The 19,867-nt window shown below is 40.7% G+C and overlaps 1 protein-coding gene across 1 annotated transcript; it reads right to left on the reverse strand.

Annotated features, from left to right (window-relative positions):
* Positions 1 to 3,510: 3,510 nt before the first annotated feature.
* Positions 3,511 to 6,114, reverse strand: igfbp1a (insulin-like growth factor binding protein 1a). Its single transcript, XM_059341281.1, has 4 exons — positions 5,575 to 6,114; positions 5,269 to 5,441; positions 4,854 to 4,982; positions 3,511 to 4,616 (listed from the first exon to the last, which is right to left on the reverse strand). Exons 1-4 carry the CDS (start codon positions 5,954 to 5,956, stop codon positions 4,506 to 4,508), a joined length of 795 nt encoding a protein of 264 aa, XP_059197264.1. The 5' UTR covers positions 5,957 to 6,114; the 3' UTR covers positions 3,511 to 4,505.
* Positions 6,115 to 19,867: the final 13,753 nt, after the last annotated feature.

The following is a 19,867-nucleotide window of genomic DNA, read 5'->3' on the forward strand; positions in this document are numbered from 1 at the left end:
AAAAACAGATTAAAAAAACAATCCATAGAAACTCCTCACCTGTGGAAGTTAATTAAAATGCAAAATGTACCAAAATATCAGTGGTTGAAGAAGTATTCAGATCCTTGACTTAAGTACTAATACCACACTACAATTACTCCACTACAAGTAAAAGTCCTGCATTCTAAACTTAAGTAAAGTAAAAGTACAAAAGTTTCAGCATCAAAATGTTCTTAAAGTATCAAAAGTAAAAGTAACGTTAAATGTAGTGGAGTAAAAAGTACAATATTTGCCTCAAAATTGAGTGGAGTAGAAGTATAAAGTTAAATTTATAAAGTACAGTACTCAGTTACATTCCTAAACTGCAAAAGACCTCTGAATTGCTGCGGTCTGATATTTTTATGGCTATGATAACAACCCTTTAGTCAATTTTTCAAATACACATTGCATGACTTTCCTAGCATCCGCTTTCACAGCTTTCATGTCAACAACATGAAAGATGCTGGTGGGACGTATACGTATTACGGTGGATCCCAAGGCCCGTCCTGTGTGGCCTTCAAGCGCCAGGATTGGCCAGGTGTCCATGTGCTCACGTGAAGTTACTACCCGAATGAACATGAACTTCAGTTTGACTATCAGGCCACCAAAATATGGCGGAAGACACAGCTTTTATTGTCGTGGTCAGCTGTTAGTCCCACATATAGCCAGACTTATCTCCACAATGCTGTGTCATCACTAGAGGAAGGTCTGGCTGCTCCTATCTTCATTCTGGGACAAGGGAGGGAAAACCCTTCAACTTGTTTGTATTTCTTTATACCAATCACAATCATGTTGGGTTGCGATAAACCTAGGATTCTGCCGCAGAATACATAGCAGAAGAGGAGGAGAATGTCTGCAATAGGCTCCCAATGGCGGGCTTTTACCAACAGCCTACAGCCTGTACTTGCACTGACAGCTAAAACGCTAATGTGTATTTAGCGATAATTTGGCAACAACATCGATGTAAAGAAACATTAAAAATCATACAAACAGACAGTGGAGAGGTGGATCTTGTTGCTGCAGTGATTTGAGAAGTTTCCAAGGACATTTCGATGCTTTTGCGTTTCTCTCGGTTGCCAAAGGAATCTACTGTAACTGCTGTGAATCCAACTAACGCTGCCATTCTCAGAGAAAGAGCAAGGTGACAGGAGTATTTAAAACTCAAAGATTGTTTGTGGAGTATTATAACGAGGTGTTCACATGCCGCCCCCGCAGTCTTAGGGATCTGTTTAGTGACTGTCTCCTGTCTCTTTCCCCCAACCTCCTGTTCCTGTCCCACTGTGGCTCCAAACTTGACTCGTGTCACTCATGCAGCTCCGTTGCTAAAGTCCTCCAACCCTACTTGTCTTTACCCCCCCCTGTCTTAAGTGTTGTCCTCGTCTGTGTGCCTGAACCGTCCCCGTCTCCAACCCACTAACCCGAGCTGTTAGTCCCCACTCCACAGCACCCTGCCCCACCTCCGGTCCTCTTCATGTCAGTGGTGCAACCTGGTGTAGGCTTGTTTGAACGCCGCAGGTGCCAGCTGCCCCTATGCTTCAAGCCCAAGCACAAGCACTTAAAGCACTTTAGCTGCGCCGCTACTCGTCAATGCATGCAGTTAAAGACAATTGGACCTATCTGTATCTGCATACCTTTCCTTCAAGGTAATGTAAGATGAAACAGTGTGATACTGTAAGAAAACAATAATAACCCAGGGAGGAGGGAAAAAAGAAAAAAAAAAAAGCTACACCAGGACTTCTGACAGTAAACTTAGCGGAAAAAAAAAACACCCCTCAGAAATTTTCCATTCAATGCAACTATTTTTTCTTTTTTGTTGTTGTTGTTTTTGTTTCTTTGAAAAATGCTTGTATGATCGTATGCCAACAAATCTCCACAAGGTGGACACAGCACCAAATATGCATTCACACAAGTGGTAGGGGGTCTGAGGGAGGAGGGAGGAGGCAGGGTCCTCCCCGAGGAGCTTCCTGCCCGATGCTCTCCCACATCCTGTGTAAAGACTTGAAAAGTGGAGAGAGTGCCGACAAAGAATGCTTGCCCAGTAGCTTGGTAGCATGAAATCGGCTGTACACTTCCTTTAATAGAGAGCAGCAACTCACAACCAACCTGTTGGTGCTATATCCCATCTATTCAAAGACTTGATGTACGGGGAGGAACATACATACAAATATGTTTAAGCTATTCCCTCCCTAATATTTGTAAGTGTGTCTTTTTATATATATATTATATTATTATTATTATTATTATTATTATTATTTCCTGGCCAGCTATGTGTCTGACTAGACATCATGTACAGCACTTAAAAATAAAAAATTATTTATCTAACAAAGAATTATAAGCTGATCCAAACTAGGTTTTCTTATGAACAATTCAGTGACTCACCGATTGCACAGCAAAGTCTATTTGATTCAGTGTATTTTGGGGAATATAATCACTAATGAATGTTTTATTTTTTAACTGAACCTTAGCCTTCTGTTGCTCAGCAGGGTCATTTGTAAGCTCTGTGCCCAGCAGGCGAGTTTTAGCCTCGTGGCAGAAAATCTGTGTCAGTCAGACACTCAGGTCTCTGGTCATCTTAGTTCACTGCTTGTTAAGGCCAGTGAACCTCTCACCTCTCAGTAAGTCACTTCTCTCCATGCACACCCAGCCATCCCACCTCAAGTCTGATAGTGCAGAGCCAGGGTCACACTTCTGTAACGTCACTTTTTATTTTTTACCATTATTTTTTTCCCTGCTGGTCACGTTAAGAATCTCTCTGTTCACGGGTAAATGTTTTTTGTTTTTTTTGTTTTTCATTTTATCCTTCAAAGAGTTTTTTTGATTCAAGCTTGTCATGATACTAAACTAGAAATCACACAGCTATTATTTTCTCTGAGAAAGGAAATGATTTTGATTCAAAATATAATTTGTATTTAATGTCTTTTTTTTAAATAAAAAAAGTGAACACATTTTAAGGTCTCTGATGTTTTCCTTCTGGGTTGTGTTGTCATCATCAGCAGATTTTTTTTTTTTTTTTCTGCAGGCAATCAGGACACAAATTTGCTCCTGTTGAAGTCCTTGAATGCAATCAGGCTCCCCTCAGTCTTGGAATGTGTCAATAAGGATAAAGCAAAGGTTCAATTTGTAAAGAATAAAAATAAATCTGGTGGTGCCAGGCAGGCTGGCAGTGGGCACGAGAGGTTGAAGCGAATTCCTGTGCCCGACCAAGGCAAACAGAGCGGGTCAAAAGGCAGCGCGGAGCTGTATGTCCCCACGAACTGTCTAAAGTTAGACAAGGACCTCCACTTTAGATCCACCTTGATAACACTGCACACAAACACACCAAATATAGAAAATGTGGTGCATCTACTTTCATAATCCTGATGAGGCTGTTATGATTCTTATGTTTTGCCACCTATGGATGTTTGTGCACGAAATAAACCTGCCTGAGGTGAAAGAGAGGCCAGGAGCCGCATAGCTGAGGTTAATGTTTTTATTAAATATATCACCTTTTTTTTCTTCTTGCATTACATCTCAATTACAAAAGTGTACATACACACATGTGAGCAGTTAGTCACTTTGGAATAGACTCACATAAACAATAATTCTCTCTCCAACAGCAGCATGTAGATAGAGTGGAGCGTGGTTCACTGTGGGACCCGCTCTTTGTGGTCATGTGTTCTTGGTCAGAGAGAACAGCAACATATAAAGTAAAATAGCACGTTTGTTTTTCTTTTGACAGATACATCAACACAACTGACAGCAGACACATAAATATTGGAGGTAGGTAAATGTAGAAATACCCGTCTGAGAGGCGGCACGGGGAGGCGACGCCTGTCATGCTATCTGCAACCCCATGGAACCATGGGAAATGTTTTCTGAGAACTGTTTAAGGATTCCCGACTGAGAGTTTTGCATTCACTGACAAGAGCTGATCACGTGTCACATCAGAAAAAAAGACAATAACAAAATAAAAAGACATAAAAATGGCAACAATGTGAAAATGAATCATAAAAACAACATTTAGAAATACTTCTAAATGACATTTGGTCACTCAGTGCTTTTGTTCCTGCTTGGTTTGTCACAAACCAAACCTCCAGACAGCTCCTTAAGGGTAGAGCAAGCTCAACTCAGCAGTGGAGTTACTCAGGGCCATGATACATATATACACTTTATACACCAATAAAAATAATAATATAATAATAACAATAAGGCAAAAAAATGATATAAATACTCATAAAATAATTACAAATCAAATGAAATAAAGTTGAAATAAATAAGGCTGAAAAGTAGAAGTAAATGCATCAATATTAAAATCTTTTTCAGAAAAACAAAAATAGATTTTTTTCTCTTTGGGACGGGTGTTTGAAGAGGAGGGAGGGAGGGGTTCAGGGTGGCTGACAGTGTACCTGAATTAAACACCACCATGGACAAGATCAATAAATAAACAGTTATCAAAAAGGAAAAATCAGTGGCTTTTTTGTGTGTGAGATCTGCATCAGTGGTTCTCTTTAAGGGCACTCAGAGTCTGCAGGCAGGTCGGTCGAACCTAAAATCTTCTTTCCGTTCCAGGAGGTCACACACCAGCATCGACCCCTCTGTCCGTCAAGAGAGGATTCACACTGCAAGAGAAAGAGAAAATCTTTTTTATTTAACTTTCATTTTCAGCCCATATGTCATACACAAATGTACTGTCACCCAGCACACATATGTGACTAAGATCCCTGCCTGAAACATCCACGCAATCATTTTAAAGCTGTGGTTCACATAATTTGGCTCACATACACTCAACTTTCATGCTGAATGAAGTCATGAATCCAACACACATAATCAGAGCACTTCACACTGCAGACACCAACCTGTTTGGGTTTGTAGAGCCCGTGTTTGTCACAGTTGGGGAGGTAGAATCTGGTTAATTTGTCTCCTAATTTCTGCTGGGATTTGGCAATCTTGTCCATAGCTCTCTGCAGCTCAACATGACAGGGCCCCTGTGGAGAGGAAACAAGGAGAGGGAAGGATTAAAACTCTGCAAGGTGCCAACACACATAAATAATAATGCTTTATTATCAGGAAGCACGTGGGCTGACAGCAATATAAAACTTGTAATAACAAGCATCCCCATTCTCTCACTGCATAATCTCCTCATGCAGCACACGAGCTCCCCCTTGTGGTGCACGGGTCCCCCCCGCCCCCCCAAACCTCCCCAAAAACTTTTATCAACGTATTATCCACAGTATTCACACAATGATGTCCGTGCAGCAGGTTGGGTCTCACCTGTTCCACCATTTTCCTGCGGATGGCGACGAGTTTGGCTTTCATGCTCTCCTGAGCGTCTGCGGCAGCCCTCGGGTCGAAGGGCTTACTGTGGCCGGGGAGGTAGTTGCTGGAGCCGGGGTCCGAGACGATGGTGGCTGTGTTCTCCACCTCAGGCTCTGAGTCTCCCTGATCTGGAGGACGAAAACAATGAATTAATGTGAGGCAGGACCGGCTGGATGTGAGTGTAGTTAGTGTTTTGGGGGTTGTAAGAATGATGATTTGCTGGATGTGGTGGAGCACAGATGTAGAAATGTGGAGGCCTACCTTGTGTCTGTGGCTCGGGGGTCGCTTCGGGCTCTGTGCTCTGTGTGCACACGGCTAGTCCCCGGGTGAGGGAGTGCAGCGGCCGGGGGTCGCCGGGTCTCGGGGTGCACCTCAGTCCGGAGCCGCACGGCGCCGTGTAGATCCCGCACTGCTCCTCAGCCTTCAGGGCGCAGGCGGGGCAGCATCCACAGCCGGGCTCCCGCAACACCTCGGCGCATCCGGGCGCCACCGCTGGACACTGGCTCAGCTTTTCCGGAGTGCACTGGGCGCATCGGATCGGCTCTGGCCCCAGCACCGGGGACCCCAGCGTCCCTATGGCCAGCACGGAGCACAGCGCTGCCACCACGACGTGCTTCAAATATAATCCACCCATGGCCAACATAGTAAGCTAGATACTAAATATAGAATATAAAAATGTGGAGCAAGGTTGAATCAAAAAAGGTAGAAGCCGGTCGGATTCCCACGGTTCTTGCTCAGTTGTGTCTTTCGTTTGATTTTGGGAAAATGTCTAACTGTGCGTTGCGCGCAGCCGTATTTATAGCCGGGTCCTCTGTGAATGTTTGACGCATCGGCGTTATGAATGATTTCTGAAAAGAAGGTGTGATGATACGATGGGCTCTGATTGGCCCGCCTATGTCCGGTCGGTCAGCTCATTTGAATACAACATACAACACACGTCAATATTTATTTTGGAACAGGCAGTGCTTGCACGTATTACCGCCGAGTGACGACACCAGTGTTTGATGTTGCAATCAAGGACCCCCCCACCCCCACCCACCCCCCTTTTTCTCACCCGGGTGCTACACTAAACTACTTTGCCCCACAGTGCCAGAGCGAGAGGGACTTTCTTTCTGTTTGTTTTCATGAGTTGAAATGAGAATCAGTGAGTTTATTTAATTCATTTCAGGGGTGAAACTCGACCCAAAAGAGCTCCTCTCGCTACAAACAACGTTGTCTATTCATTCGCCATTTATTGCCCCCCACCCCCCAAACTTCTTACACAACTTTGGGGGGAAACTAATAATGAGCGCAAATTACGCACGCCCACGCTGCGCGCAGAGAGCGTGGGCCCGCTGACAGAGAAGCAGCAGCTCTGATCTGACATGAGAAAGCATCCGTGCACCGCAGAGGGATAATTGAACTAACTTTTTTTTTTAGTAAATAGCCAAATGAAGTCCGTTTACGCCAGTTAGTCAGGAGCTCGGGACTCTCATGGTATGTGAGTCCTCTGTGTCCCTGCTCGCGCGCGCACTGAAGCCGGCTTTGGGCTCTGTCCAGGAGATGTCAATTACCCCCTTTTCCTGGGATAATAATAGACCAAAGCTTTGAATGGGGGCTGCGGCCGACATGGCCACAGACACGTCCCTCTGCCTCGCCACTCTCTGGGGACTTTGATGGTCCCACGGACTGGATAAAATGCACGTTTTCACGGCTTGCTGTGGAGGCATTTGGTGTGCTGCCACCGCTGACCCCAGACTGACGCCATAATGTTCCGCATCTTCATCTCCACACTAATCACCTCGACTTTATTTCTGATGCAACAGTGTGATCGACCCCATGCAATTGCTTTATTGTGTTGCATCATCTGTCAACTGGTGTTAACAGTCACTCTCACGTGACGCCCAGATTTGTATTCCTCAAAGCCCCGGGCTAAATAAAGCTTATAGTGTAATCTGATGTGGTGTGAGAGCGTTTTCTAGCCTCATCTATGTGTTCAGGTGAATTCAGTCCAACTACACACCAATAGTGCAGGATGTGCAGGTTACTAACAGTAATTGAGAGTAATTAATTACATTAACTCAAGTAGTGTATTTAGTTACTGAAGTATTCCCATTTTTCTGCCACTATGTACTTTGGCTACATTTCAGAGGGATTCACGTTTATCTGGTTTTGCAGATTATGCTTTTCACTGGAAAATAACGTTGCACATGTTAAGTAATGATGACATTAAAAGGCAAAATTGCACAATATCAAAAACTAATACTGCACAATATTGAAATGTAATATTGCACATTATGCTGAGAAAGTAACATTGCACATGATATTGAAAGGTAATGCACAATATTGAAAGGTAGTATTGCACATTATGCGTAGAAAGTAATATTACACATGATGGCCAGAAAATAATGTTGCACATTTTAAGAAAGTAATATTCCTCTGTGTCAGAAATACTAAATTCAGGGGTTAGGTTTTTGCCTATAGTGTTGGTTTGTGTTTTGAAAAAATCAAACGTAGAATAAAGTTGTGTGGGGGTTTAACAAAGTGTGTAGGGATTGTTCCATGGGTTTTATTTAGTCCATTCTTTTAATAAATCATGTGATACATGTGCGGTCAATACAGCATGTCCTAGCGGATGTCCAAATGTTTGTTTATTCTCACTCTCACTGAACAGGAAGTCCTTTAATGCACAACTCAACAGCCTCATTTTCATCAAGAACACATTAGTTTACAGTGGGAGGAAGAAGAACTTGTGTTTGAATTAAATGCCCCATAACATTTCAAAAAAGGTGAGAATATTGTACATTTTACCCCAATACATTGCACTTAACTGCATTGTAGTATCATTTAAAATCATTACATTAAAACATATTCCATAAGTAAAAGTATTATCAGCAAAAGGTAATAAATTCCAAAGTAAATGTACTTGTAGCCCATGTGAGTGTTACAATATACATAAATTGTGTTTTTTATACAGATTATTATTACTGGTACATGAATGTGCATAACTTTATAGTATGATTGTTCGGTTAAATAGTTATTTCAGCTGTCCGGTAAACAATGGTGAAGAGTAACTAATTACATTTATTCAAGTATCTGTACCTCAGCACTTCAATATTTCTATTTCCTGCTACTTTGTACATCTACTCAATTACATTTCAGAAGCAAATATTATACTTTTTACTCCACTACATGTATCTCTTGACAGCATTAGTTGCTTTGCACATTCAGATTTGTACTTTTAGTGAAGTTACATTTTCCACAAGGGACTTTTACTTGTTACAGAGTACTTTTACTTGTAAAAGATCTCAATACTTCTTCCACCCCTGTAGATAAATTATGTAAAAAGTATATTATTTCTCCTCTTACACACGGAGAAGTAGACTTTTAAAATGGCCATAAAATGGAAATACTCTGAATTTCATGCTGATATTTATAGCAACCTAACTCAGATATGATAAGTACATGTGATTGATTGTCCATGTGGATTTTTTTTTAAATTAGTGTCGTGCTATTTATTTATTTACAGCTAAATCACAAGTGGTTTCTTTATTAATATGTTTTATTCATATGTACATGTATAGAAAAGCCCATACTTTTAATTCCTACTTAGGAACAGTACTTAAGTAAAGGTAACTTTCCACCACTGGGCTCTTTAAGGGGTTCGTCTGCATACCTTTACTTCACACATAACAGTGAAGTGTATAATGCTGTCAATACTTCCCACTTATATTCAAGTTAAAACATTGTTTGCAGGATGTTTGAGCCTTTTAACATTGCACTACGGCTACTTTTCTTAAGTCTGCTCCACTCCTGCTAAGTGTTTGAAAAAGAGTTTGAATTTAACGACACTGACAAGTACACTCGTCCTCGTCTGTCCTCAGCTGAACTGTGGTTTGAGGATGCTTCCCTGTGAGGGAATGTGGACTGCTGGGCTGCTGGGAGCAGAAACGTGGATTGGACACTGTGTGACAGGACATTTATTTTCATTTCACATAAAAATGCTCAGCTGTACTTTTTATAGACTGCTGTCCTTAACTCCCAAACTATTTTTGTGAAGGCCTCCACTCCTGTGTAAAGCCTGTCTGTCTGTGATATCTTATGATACGTATGTTCTCTTATGGCTGACCGACTGCACAGCATGCGATGGCCTGTGGAATTAGCAGGTTGATGTAAAGACGGAGAGACATGAGGGATTAAAACTTGTGAGGTATTCTCGTGAAACAGCCACGTGTGGTAGCTGACAGGTTTTTCTTTGTGCAGATCAGAGAGGTAGCATGGTCAAACAGAACAGAGTTATCTCAGGTCAGGGACAGACCTACTTTTTTTGAAAACACATGTACACAGTGGGATTCATCAGAGCCCAGAGACCTCGACAGGAAAACCACAAAGCCACGAAGTTTGTGTTTTGGACAGCGTTGATAAGGGGGTTGGGGGGTGGGGGGGTGGGGTTTTCCATCTCTTTCAGATGTCACATGATGGAGATCAAACAGTGCTTGGCATTGAACGTCCCAAGACTGGAATGTTTACCTTTGACAAGAGCACTGGGAAAAACAGTCTTGTTGTCTCAGGAGTTGCTCTCTCTCTCTCTCTCTCTCACACACACACACACACACACACACACACAGACACATACATACAGCAAAAACACACCCTCCAGGTTCCATTTATGGTGATTTAAACCTTGCCCTTTGGAGGGCGTCAGAAGGGGGGTATCCACGACAGATGAGCTCTGAAAAACAGGCTTGTTTGAAATCACACCCATAGAAAGAATGCACACCTGTGTGAATACTACACAGGCCGAAGCCCGGAAGGTTCTCTGAGGTTAACGTATATTATGTACCTGCGTCACTTATGGGGAGGGGTTTGACTTCTAGTGTCACACCACTAATACGGAAGCTCATTGGCAGGCCGCTACAGGCCCCGGGGTCAAGATTTCAGGTTCAGGTTCAGGTCCATAGAGTGTATAAAAGGGTTTTTCCACTGGATGCGGTTCCCAGTTGTGCCCAATTGCAAATGTTTTTCTCGTTTTCCACCACCGAAGAGCCGGCTCCCGGCCGAGAAAACGGGTTCCACAGCGGCACCAACTCATTGCTGGTCTTTAACAGCGAACCGCTAAGTCAGGGGCTGGGGGCGGGGCTATCAACAAGACCAGCTCAGTGCTGTTGAAAGAGACAAACTAAAACGTGTATCATTCATTTATTTGATTTGTTTAACTGCAATCTGATTGATACGGGCTAGCGCTAGCGTCGCAACATTAACGGCTATCGATAGTGTGCTAATGTTAGCAGCTGATCATATCGTGCTAGCGTTAGCGGGCTAGCAAGACCAAGAACAACTTGGTGCTGTTGTGAGAGACCAACTAAAATGTGAATCATTCATTGATTTGATTTGTTTAACTGCTATGTTATTGATACAGGCTAGTGCTAGCAGGCTATCGGGCCAGCGCTAGATCGATAGCATTAGCTTAGAACAAAGTCCAAGATTAACATCTTACGTTCAGTGTTAATAAGAATGTATTTGGCATCCATGGTGATCAAGCAGATCGAGCAGCACACAGATGTGTTGTTGAGACATGTAGTCTGCCGTTGTTGTTATCCTACGCTGTAGGAGAGATGAATAACGTTGTGGAAAAGACAAAGAAATGAGTAAAAAACACCCTAAGTATATTTAGAATTTCAAGTGCACTGTCTTCTGTCACAATCCCAACCCTCCTCCTTTATCTGGCAACGGAACCGGCAAAAAAAGTGACCCAAAAGAGACACTGACTGTAAACCAGCCAGTAGCGACTTTGCACAGACTGGACGCTAAGGAGTTAACATCCTCTCCGGCTTTGTGACTGCAGCTGAGAGAGACTGCTGCGGGAGGACTGTGCCGCTTGTGAGTGCTTTGGAGCGAAGGAGGGTCCGCCGGCAGCCCCCGTGGCTTGTTAAGAAGAGTAAGAATGAGTCTCCAAAAGTCTCCATTAACACCAGAAAAAGTCGCTAGATTTGTCACTAGTCTCTTTTTTGTAAAATAAAAAAATCGATAGGAGGGTCTGAAAAGTCGCTAAATCTGGTGACAAAGTTACTGAGTTGGCATCACTGGGAGCTGGTTCGCAAGTTGAACTAACTGCAAACCACACAAGCACTGGCCAGAAAACTGGAAAAACCCTATAAAAGAAGTAGCCAATGTGGAAGTGCCAGATCCCTGCATTCTTTCCAATGGCCAGTGGGGGTGGGGGGACTGTATAGAAGTGTATTAGAAACACACCCACTTCCAACTGATTTATTTCCGTAGTAGACATTTTTCAAATTAGTATATAGTCTCATCGTGAATTTCAAGTCCTCTTTAATACAGCATGATATTCAATTTGTAAATTATCGCAAAAATTTGCTTGAGATCAACAGGCATAAAATATAAATATGGGATGGACCTTTAAATCCTTTTGCTTAAAGCTCCTGCTCAACAAGGAGAGGAAATACCTTTAGAAGTGAGACGGTTCAGTTGTTGCTGTATCTGTGTCCATTAGTTTAGTTACAGGTCTGAGTCCATTGATTTCAATGGGAAAAATGAGAAGTGAGCTCAGATTATGACAGAGTTTTTTATCCCAGAGTTACCAAAGTATATTGGACCCATTTTTTTTTACAAACCACATGACTTCTGAACATTCTGACACAAAAATGGCATTTTTCATATGAACAAATCAGGATAGAATTAACTTTGTTTGCAAAGTGTGCCTGTCTCTTATATTAAGTCCATATATATATATATGGACTTAATATACATATTGTATTAAAGTGTATTAAAGTGTTGTCACTGATGAAGTAAAGAGCTGTAAGACAAAGTAAAGTTTGACAGTGACGTAAAGCATTAAAAAAATACTTTTTTGTCTAAATTTTTCAAAAGAAGTACCAAGGTTGGAATCACAAAATGTATTAGGGAATAAAAACCGTGGATAGTACAGGTTATGGATCAGGGCAGTGTCAAGGATTCTACAATTCTACATTCCTACAATGTCATTTAGCAGAAAATTTTATCCAAAGCAACGTAAATTTGAGAGTTAGTAGAACACAAGCTAAGATGTAGTCAAGACACCACAAGTGCCATGGGTCAAGTTTGAGTCCAATAGGATGCAAGTGCTGTGAGTGGTCAGTGTGAACCTTTCCCCCACTTCTCCCTAAATTGACTCACATAAGGTCACAGACAACCATTTGTTTATATTTTGCTTTGGGGAATTTTATTTGAGAAGTTTTTGGTTGTTGAAAATAATTAAGACAATCATTTTGTATAGTTGTCAACTACTACAATTGAGGAGATGACCATGAAAGAAATAAAACCTATAATAGTCACTCTTATGACTCTAACTCTAAAACAGCGGACAAATGTAGATCGTAACTCGTAGATCGTAAGTCGTCACTTTGTTAACATTAGTGTCTCCCGCTGCAACAGAATAAAATGTTGATCAGCAAATCAACCTCAGACACAAGGCATGTAATGGGTGAAGGTTTGATCCGTTAAATACACAGAGGATCAGGGAGATTTCACAATAAAACACATTGGATCGTCTTTTTCTGGCGAGATCTTCGCCACAAAGTGATTATGTACATTCACTGAGTGAATATTTAGAAAATAAAACATATATTTCTCGCTAGAAATGTAATCAAAATCCATTTTTATGCAGAAACAAAGTCAAAATATGGATTTTTTTCACTAAAAATGAGAGAACTGTCCGCCATGTTTTCATCAGTTCTCTCATTTTTAGTGAAAAAAAATCAATATTTTGACTTCCTAGTTTCTGCAAAAAAATGGATTTTGATCACATTTCTAGCGACAAATATATGTTTTATTTTCTAAATATTCACTCAATGAATGTACATAATCACTTTGTATGTTGGAATAGCCACGGGATATGACTGCCATTAACTTGCATTGTAGCGAAATCCGTGTCAGTTTCACGGAAATTTGAGTGATTCCGTGGCTATTCCACGGATTTTGAGTTAAGCAAATCCGGGGCTATTTCACGGATTTCTCACATTGGACTCACTTAATAAAATAAAGATTGGCTGAAGAACTTGGCCCACAACATGTAATGTTTTAGAATTTAATTTACATTAAAAACACCATGTAGATGAGTCAGATGCGTATTACAGCTGATGTGGTGGTGGAGCTCTGGTCTCTGTGAGTGAACCAGTGTCGTCTCTGGTCCCAGGGCGTACTGGTCTGGTTATCCAGTGTCCTCTCCCAGGGCTGAGAATCAGCAGCCAGGAATGTGATGTGAGTGGGCACAATGACGCTAATCCCCAGCAAAGTTGTTCTTTTTCTTCTCCTCTCCTTCTCACAAGATTTCCTTAATCGGATAATCCATGTCTTATTAAACAGGCAACGCAGATCATAGATCGAGGTCTGGGAGAAAAACACTGACACAGAGCTGGGGTCATTCATTGCAGAGGAGTCCCGGGACACTCTCGCTGCTTTAATATGGTGAATGGGGAAATGGATTTATTCGTTAGACCGCAGCGTCTTGGCATGTTGTATGATAGTTCACATATGTGTGTGTGTGTGTGTGTTTGTGTATTTTCGAATAAGTGTATATGTTTGTGAGCTTGTGATTGTACACTTGTGTGTGGGAAACCCAGGAAATCCAGGCTCCCATGCGCCAGCATCCATTGTGTTTAGTTTCCTCCTCTCTCTCTGAGTGTGTGTGTGTGTGTGTGTGTGTGTTTAGCTGCAGTGCTTCCCTCTCTCGTTGTGTCTCTAATGAGAAGTAGGAGGAAGTCCGAGCCAGCGGATTGCACTTGGCAAAGTTAACTGGAAACAATCTCATGAATGGGTCAGGGAGCTGTGTTGGTAGGATGTACCTTTTCTTATGTCCCCGTGCAGGAAAATTAAAGTATTCCGTCCGAACTCAATGTTACTTTACTCTTCCTCCTCCTCCTCCCCTTTGCATCAGATGTGTGTCTGAAGATCCTTTCTTCATTTACAACAGAACAGCCTGTCCAGAACATCCACATCAAAGAATCCTCTGCAGTAAATAAAGACTGAGAGATCATTTACAGACAGGGAGTGCTACAGTCGCCACTCTTTCAACTTTGTAATGTTGACTGGATTGACTCGCTGTGGCTCCACTTCACTTCACTTTCAACTTCATTGGCCCCAAGAGGGGCAGATAATTGGGCAGCATGGAATTATAGTACATGCATGGGGAGTGTATTTTTGTGCTGTACATTTTTTTTCATCATAACAAGCACATAATGAGCTTCAGATGAACTGTTTAAGCCACCACAAAGGTAAAAAAAAAACAACAACAAAAAAAAAACAAAGTATGTTCTAAAGTTCAGCAAGTTCACTCGAACTACAAAAAGAGTTATTTTCCTCACATCTTATGGTGTCTGGCTGTGTTTCCGTTTTATGTGCTGAAGTTTGAGACTTCTCATGTCTTCCTAAATATTTTATCATTATGTCAAATCCAAGCAAGAGAGGCAGCATCATAGAATGTTGCAGACAAAATAATAAAAAGAAAATCCAGCAACCAATACAACGATAATAAAATCAGACTACAATATGAAGGCTGCTTAAATAAAAGTAGAACCTAAACAATGAAGAAATAAGTCATTTACCTTATTAATCTTTAATTCTGCCAGACATATCTGTGTCACTAATTTCAATTATTTGTGCAGACTATTGTTTCCATTCATTCGGGACAGACATTATGTTTGCATCTTGTGATCTGAGATGATGATTGTAGGATGAAGTAGGTTTGCGCACACAATGGAAATTTGCATAGAATATCTTTATGAATAAAGCCATAAATACACCAACAACTTGACTTGTGAGATATGAGATCAGCAGCCAAATCTGGCCTGATTCCTCTGATCATTTATGATCTAGACATCCGATGAATAATATCCTTCCTCAGTTATAAACAATCAAGATCTAAAAAGTGTATATCATCAAAATATGGCATGAAAATTGATTTTTTTTTTAAAGAGTACATTTAAAAACTGATGACACATGCACAAAGGGGATATGGTTACAGCATTTTGGGGTTTGAAAATTGTTGGAAACAATTGGAATAATGTAAATACACAATTCAAAAAAATGTTAAACCCTTAATAGGGCACTCATTGAAATACTTGCAAATAGGATATTACATACTGCCAGAATGTGTAAAAAAAACAAAAACATACGGACCCGGGGGAGGGGGGTAATATTTTGAGATTTATGAGATTTAAAGTGGTGAATCGGCAAGAAAAAAAGTAGCTTTTTTCCACTTTTTTCTTGTAAATCTGCGACTTTTCGTGCAGATTTGCCACTTTAATCTAGTAAATTTGCAACTTTTTTCTCAAAATATTACAAATCCATGTGGTTTTACGACCAAACAGAGAGACATGGGGACCCCATTTTGATATCCACTGAAGTTGCCAAATATAGTTTTTCGCCCGATAAAGGGTTAATACATGTCAAATCTTTATTATTTAAATGCCAAAATGTGACATATTATAAAACAGGTAAAAAAAAAAAAAGTCTGTCTTCAACTTAGTTGTAAGAATACCAACCATGTCTGTAGACCTCCTTGCATGAGAAAACCACATCATCTCTGTTTTGTCTGCATTCAACACAAGCTTAAGTGCAGTCAGCTGAGACTGCAAAATATGAAATATGAATATTACACTGCAGTTTATGAAGTGCATCTTAGAGAGAAAGAGATGAATATCATAATCTTGTGTGTGCACTCCAGAGCATTACAATTTTGTCAAAATAAGATGGCATGTTCTTTTTTTGATACATTATAGACCACTTGTGAAATTGGTAACGCTTTATAATAAGGTCCTTAATAACCATTAATTAACAAGTAATAAGGCATTGTTCTCGCTTTAGATCCGGTAGTTGCAAAAAGCATAGTTAACTTATAGTTCACTTATAATAGATGAGCAATAAAGTATATGTTAATATCAATAAGCAAACAATAAGATTAATAAAGGCATGGCAAAGACATAATAGGTGGGTCATGGGTGTTTGTAATGCCATTATTAACACTTATATAAGCTTATAAACACACAATAATGTTAATAAGCATCTTGTAAGGACTTACAAGGGCCTTATTACTTGTTAATAAAGGTTATTACAAGGACCTTAATATAAAGCGTTACCGTGAAATTCTACTTTCCTCCATTGTATTAGGATGCTGGCAGATGTCTCAAAATTAGATTCAAAAGTCTGTGTGGCAAGATTCCAGCAGGCTCAGAGGAAAAATATGTTTTTATATAATGGTAGTGATGGGACGTCCTGTATTTGTCTACAGATTTAAGTCTGTAGGTCAAAGTGTTGTTCTGATCTGTTTTTCACATCATTTATCAGTGTACTTCAGGTCACAGCAATCCACTCTGTTTTGGAGGTTATTATGACATTTTTTGCGTGTTTTAGGTGTTTTTTTCTCAGCACGTCACATTCCATCTGCGTCGACGTTCAGAAGAGACCAAACATGCAGGAGCTGTAGCACAAGGTTAGTAAGGTTCACTGCTGTTCTTACACAACATGGAGGTCATTGAACCTGTGTGTATTTGAGCTGATGAGCTTGCAGGGAAAACACAACGCACAAGACGGAGAATAACACTCTCGCAGTGGGGAAATCCTTGATGAGAAACAATCTTGTGGAAGGATGTTTTTTCTCAGCTAATCAGAAAAGAGCAGTTTTTTGTTTTTGGCTTTTGCCGGAGACCTCTAGGAGGTATTTTGTTCCTTTCGTAGAAACTCTGTTGTGACACAGAATTTCTTGGACGTTTTGCACACTGAAAACATCTGAGCGCTTAATCCTTGCATATGGATTTAATCAAATCCAAAATCCTTCAGTATGAATCATGTGCTTTAACCCGAAACCATGCCGCGGGCCTGTCAGTGGGAAGGCCTTGGGAGACTGAAAGTGGAGCAAACAGTCTGTACACATGAACCTGTTGCTGTTGTTGGATGGTCCCCAGCCTTTTGTGCTTGGAAACCTTACAAATCTTATACAAAACAAGCAAAGAGTTGATAAAAAGTGAAGAATATTGTGGTTGTTTCCCTAAAATGGATAATTTGAGAGGTTATGCTACAACTTGTGATGATATGTTGAGTTCCTGTTTACATTGATGATTGGGCAGTCCGTGTCCTAGAGGTTAGGTATTGGGCTAACTGGAGAGTCGCAGGTGCGAATCCCGGTACTGACAGGTCTAGGACTGAAGTGCCCTTGAGCAAGGCACCTAACCCCCCTGCACAGCTCCCCGGGCGCAGTAATGTGCTGCCCACTGCTCCTTGCATGGTGTGTTCACTTGTGTGTAAAAAAGGATGGGTTAAATGCAGAGGTTGAATTTCCCCATTGTGGGATTAATAAAGTATAAATAATAAATAATCTTCTTCTTCTTCTTTTGATTGTACAGTGCCAGATACAGTATATCTGTGTGAACTGCAAACAACTAAAGTCTAGCTAGCCGAAACGTTACATAAGCATTAATGGTGTACTCTGGTGTAGTAAATCATTAGTATGAAACTCTCCGGTTGTTATATGTGCTTTGGAAGGATTGTCCTACAAACTAAGTGATGGATTTATGGATAGCTGGCTAGTCAAACTTGATTTAGTTTAGTTTGACAATTATATACATTTAAATGCCAAATTATGTTTAAAAGATCAAGTATCTAACGATTAGATACTAAGCAAAAACATACCTTTATCTATGCTATTATAATATATAACTACAGGTTGATTGTTTCATTATTTTGCATGATTGAATAGAAGCTTGTAGATGATGCTAGATGACCAAAATGAATGACCAATCCATTGTTAACCACGAATAAAGCCATTAATTCAACTTCAATTCTTAAAGGCTGGCTGTTCTCATAATCACTTTGTATGTTTTCTTAGGAAAAGTCCAAAAAAAAGTAAGAAGAAAAAAAAAAGCAGAAAAAAAGTAGAAAAAAATATGAATCTGTAAAGTTTTTATCGCATTTTTTCTTTTGGAAGTGGACATTTTCAGCCTGGAGGGTCAAAAACTAAAAATGCATCAAAATCAATTTTGTCGCTAATCTTCGACATATCCAAGGCTGTGATAAAAACCAATGCCCCAGCCAAAAAATATTTATTATATGGAAAATAACTACATTTTTGTGTTTTTTTTTCTTTCATAAAAAACATCCGTGACATTGTGCAATCAAACTGGCATTTAAAGGGTTAAAATCCTCAAAACCATTGAATATTTGGTAGTTTTGAGCAGGGCGGAAGTTGTTTAAGAGGTTTATGCAGAAAAAAAGTAGAAAAAAAATAAAGGAAAGGTAGTCAATTTGTACACAGTGTATTATAGACCCATTAGAAAAATAGAAATTTGAATTGCAAAATATATTTTAAGAAAAAAAATCCTTCTTCCAAAAATCATGCCATTTGCCGTATCACAGCCATAATTATTGCCAAAACAAAAGTGAAAAATGACAAATATGGCTGAAAATGTCCATAGTGGTCCCAGAGGGTTAAACTAACCTCAGTTTTCAACCAGGAGGTGAGTCATATTTCGAAGGAAATTATTCAACAATTATTCAATTACCAACAAGCTAGTCATACTGAGTGTCAGAGAGGAAAAAATGTCTTTTTCCTCTCTTTCCCATCTTGTTGATCACCTCACCACTGATCCAGGAGACCAGAGGTTCTTTATTTTCATGGCGAGAAAGTCCTCAGGTACATGCTGCAGACGTAACACATGTTTGATGTTGAGCTGCAAGTTCAACTCCTCACTCACACACAAAAATGCACTCACTTAAACAAGGATATACACAAACAGAGATACACAAACATGCATGAAAAATGAACCGCTACAAAGATGTGTTTTTCCTCCCACGCTCTAGTGTCCAAATTCCAGTAGGGTTTACAGTAAGGGATGTTATGACACACAGGGTCATTGGGTAAGCACTGCGAGGGAGGGGCAGGGGCAGTAAAACTATCGTTAACCCTGTAGAGAGTCCCGGTCGGATGCGTCACTACCTCAATCTCCACTTGTCGGCTTCTGACTCAGGCTGCCGATAGACACCGCAGCTGTAAACGAGGCCTGAAAAGGCCCATTTCTGCTCGCTTATCTCCGAGTGTGTGAGTGTTTACGTTGGCACTTCTGAGCCGGGTGTGTTTGATCATATCAGAGAGTCCAGCAGGTGGTAAACACACACACACACACACACAAACACACACCCACACACACACACACAGCAGTAAATTCCTGGGGTTATCAACATACAGAGGAGTATTGATGTCCTGCGCCGTGATTGCACACAATCAACATGAGTCACAAAGCTATTAGAAGAAGAAGAAGAAGAAGAAGAAGAAGAAGAAGAAGAAGAAGAAGAAGAAGAAGAAGAAGGGCGCTCGGCTGCTTTTTCATTTACTTGTTGAAAAACACAACCCCGATGGATTTCGTGTCAGGGCACGATCGTGTTGTGTTGCCATGACAACCTGTCACTCAGGATGCTCCACATGCCACAGCACTTCCAGCTGCTTACTCTACACACAGCAGCAAACACACACACACACACACACACACACATTTTCACATCACTGATGAATGTTTGGAAGTCGTTTTTC

This window comes from Centropristis striata, chromosome 9 (genome assembly GCF_030273125.1).
Source record: "Centropristis striata isolate RG_2023a ecotype Rhode Island chromosome 9, C.striata_1.0, whole genome shotgun sequence".
Lineage (NCBI taxonomy): Eukaryota > Metazoa > Chordata > Actinopteri > Perciformes > Serranidae > Centropristis > Centropristis striata.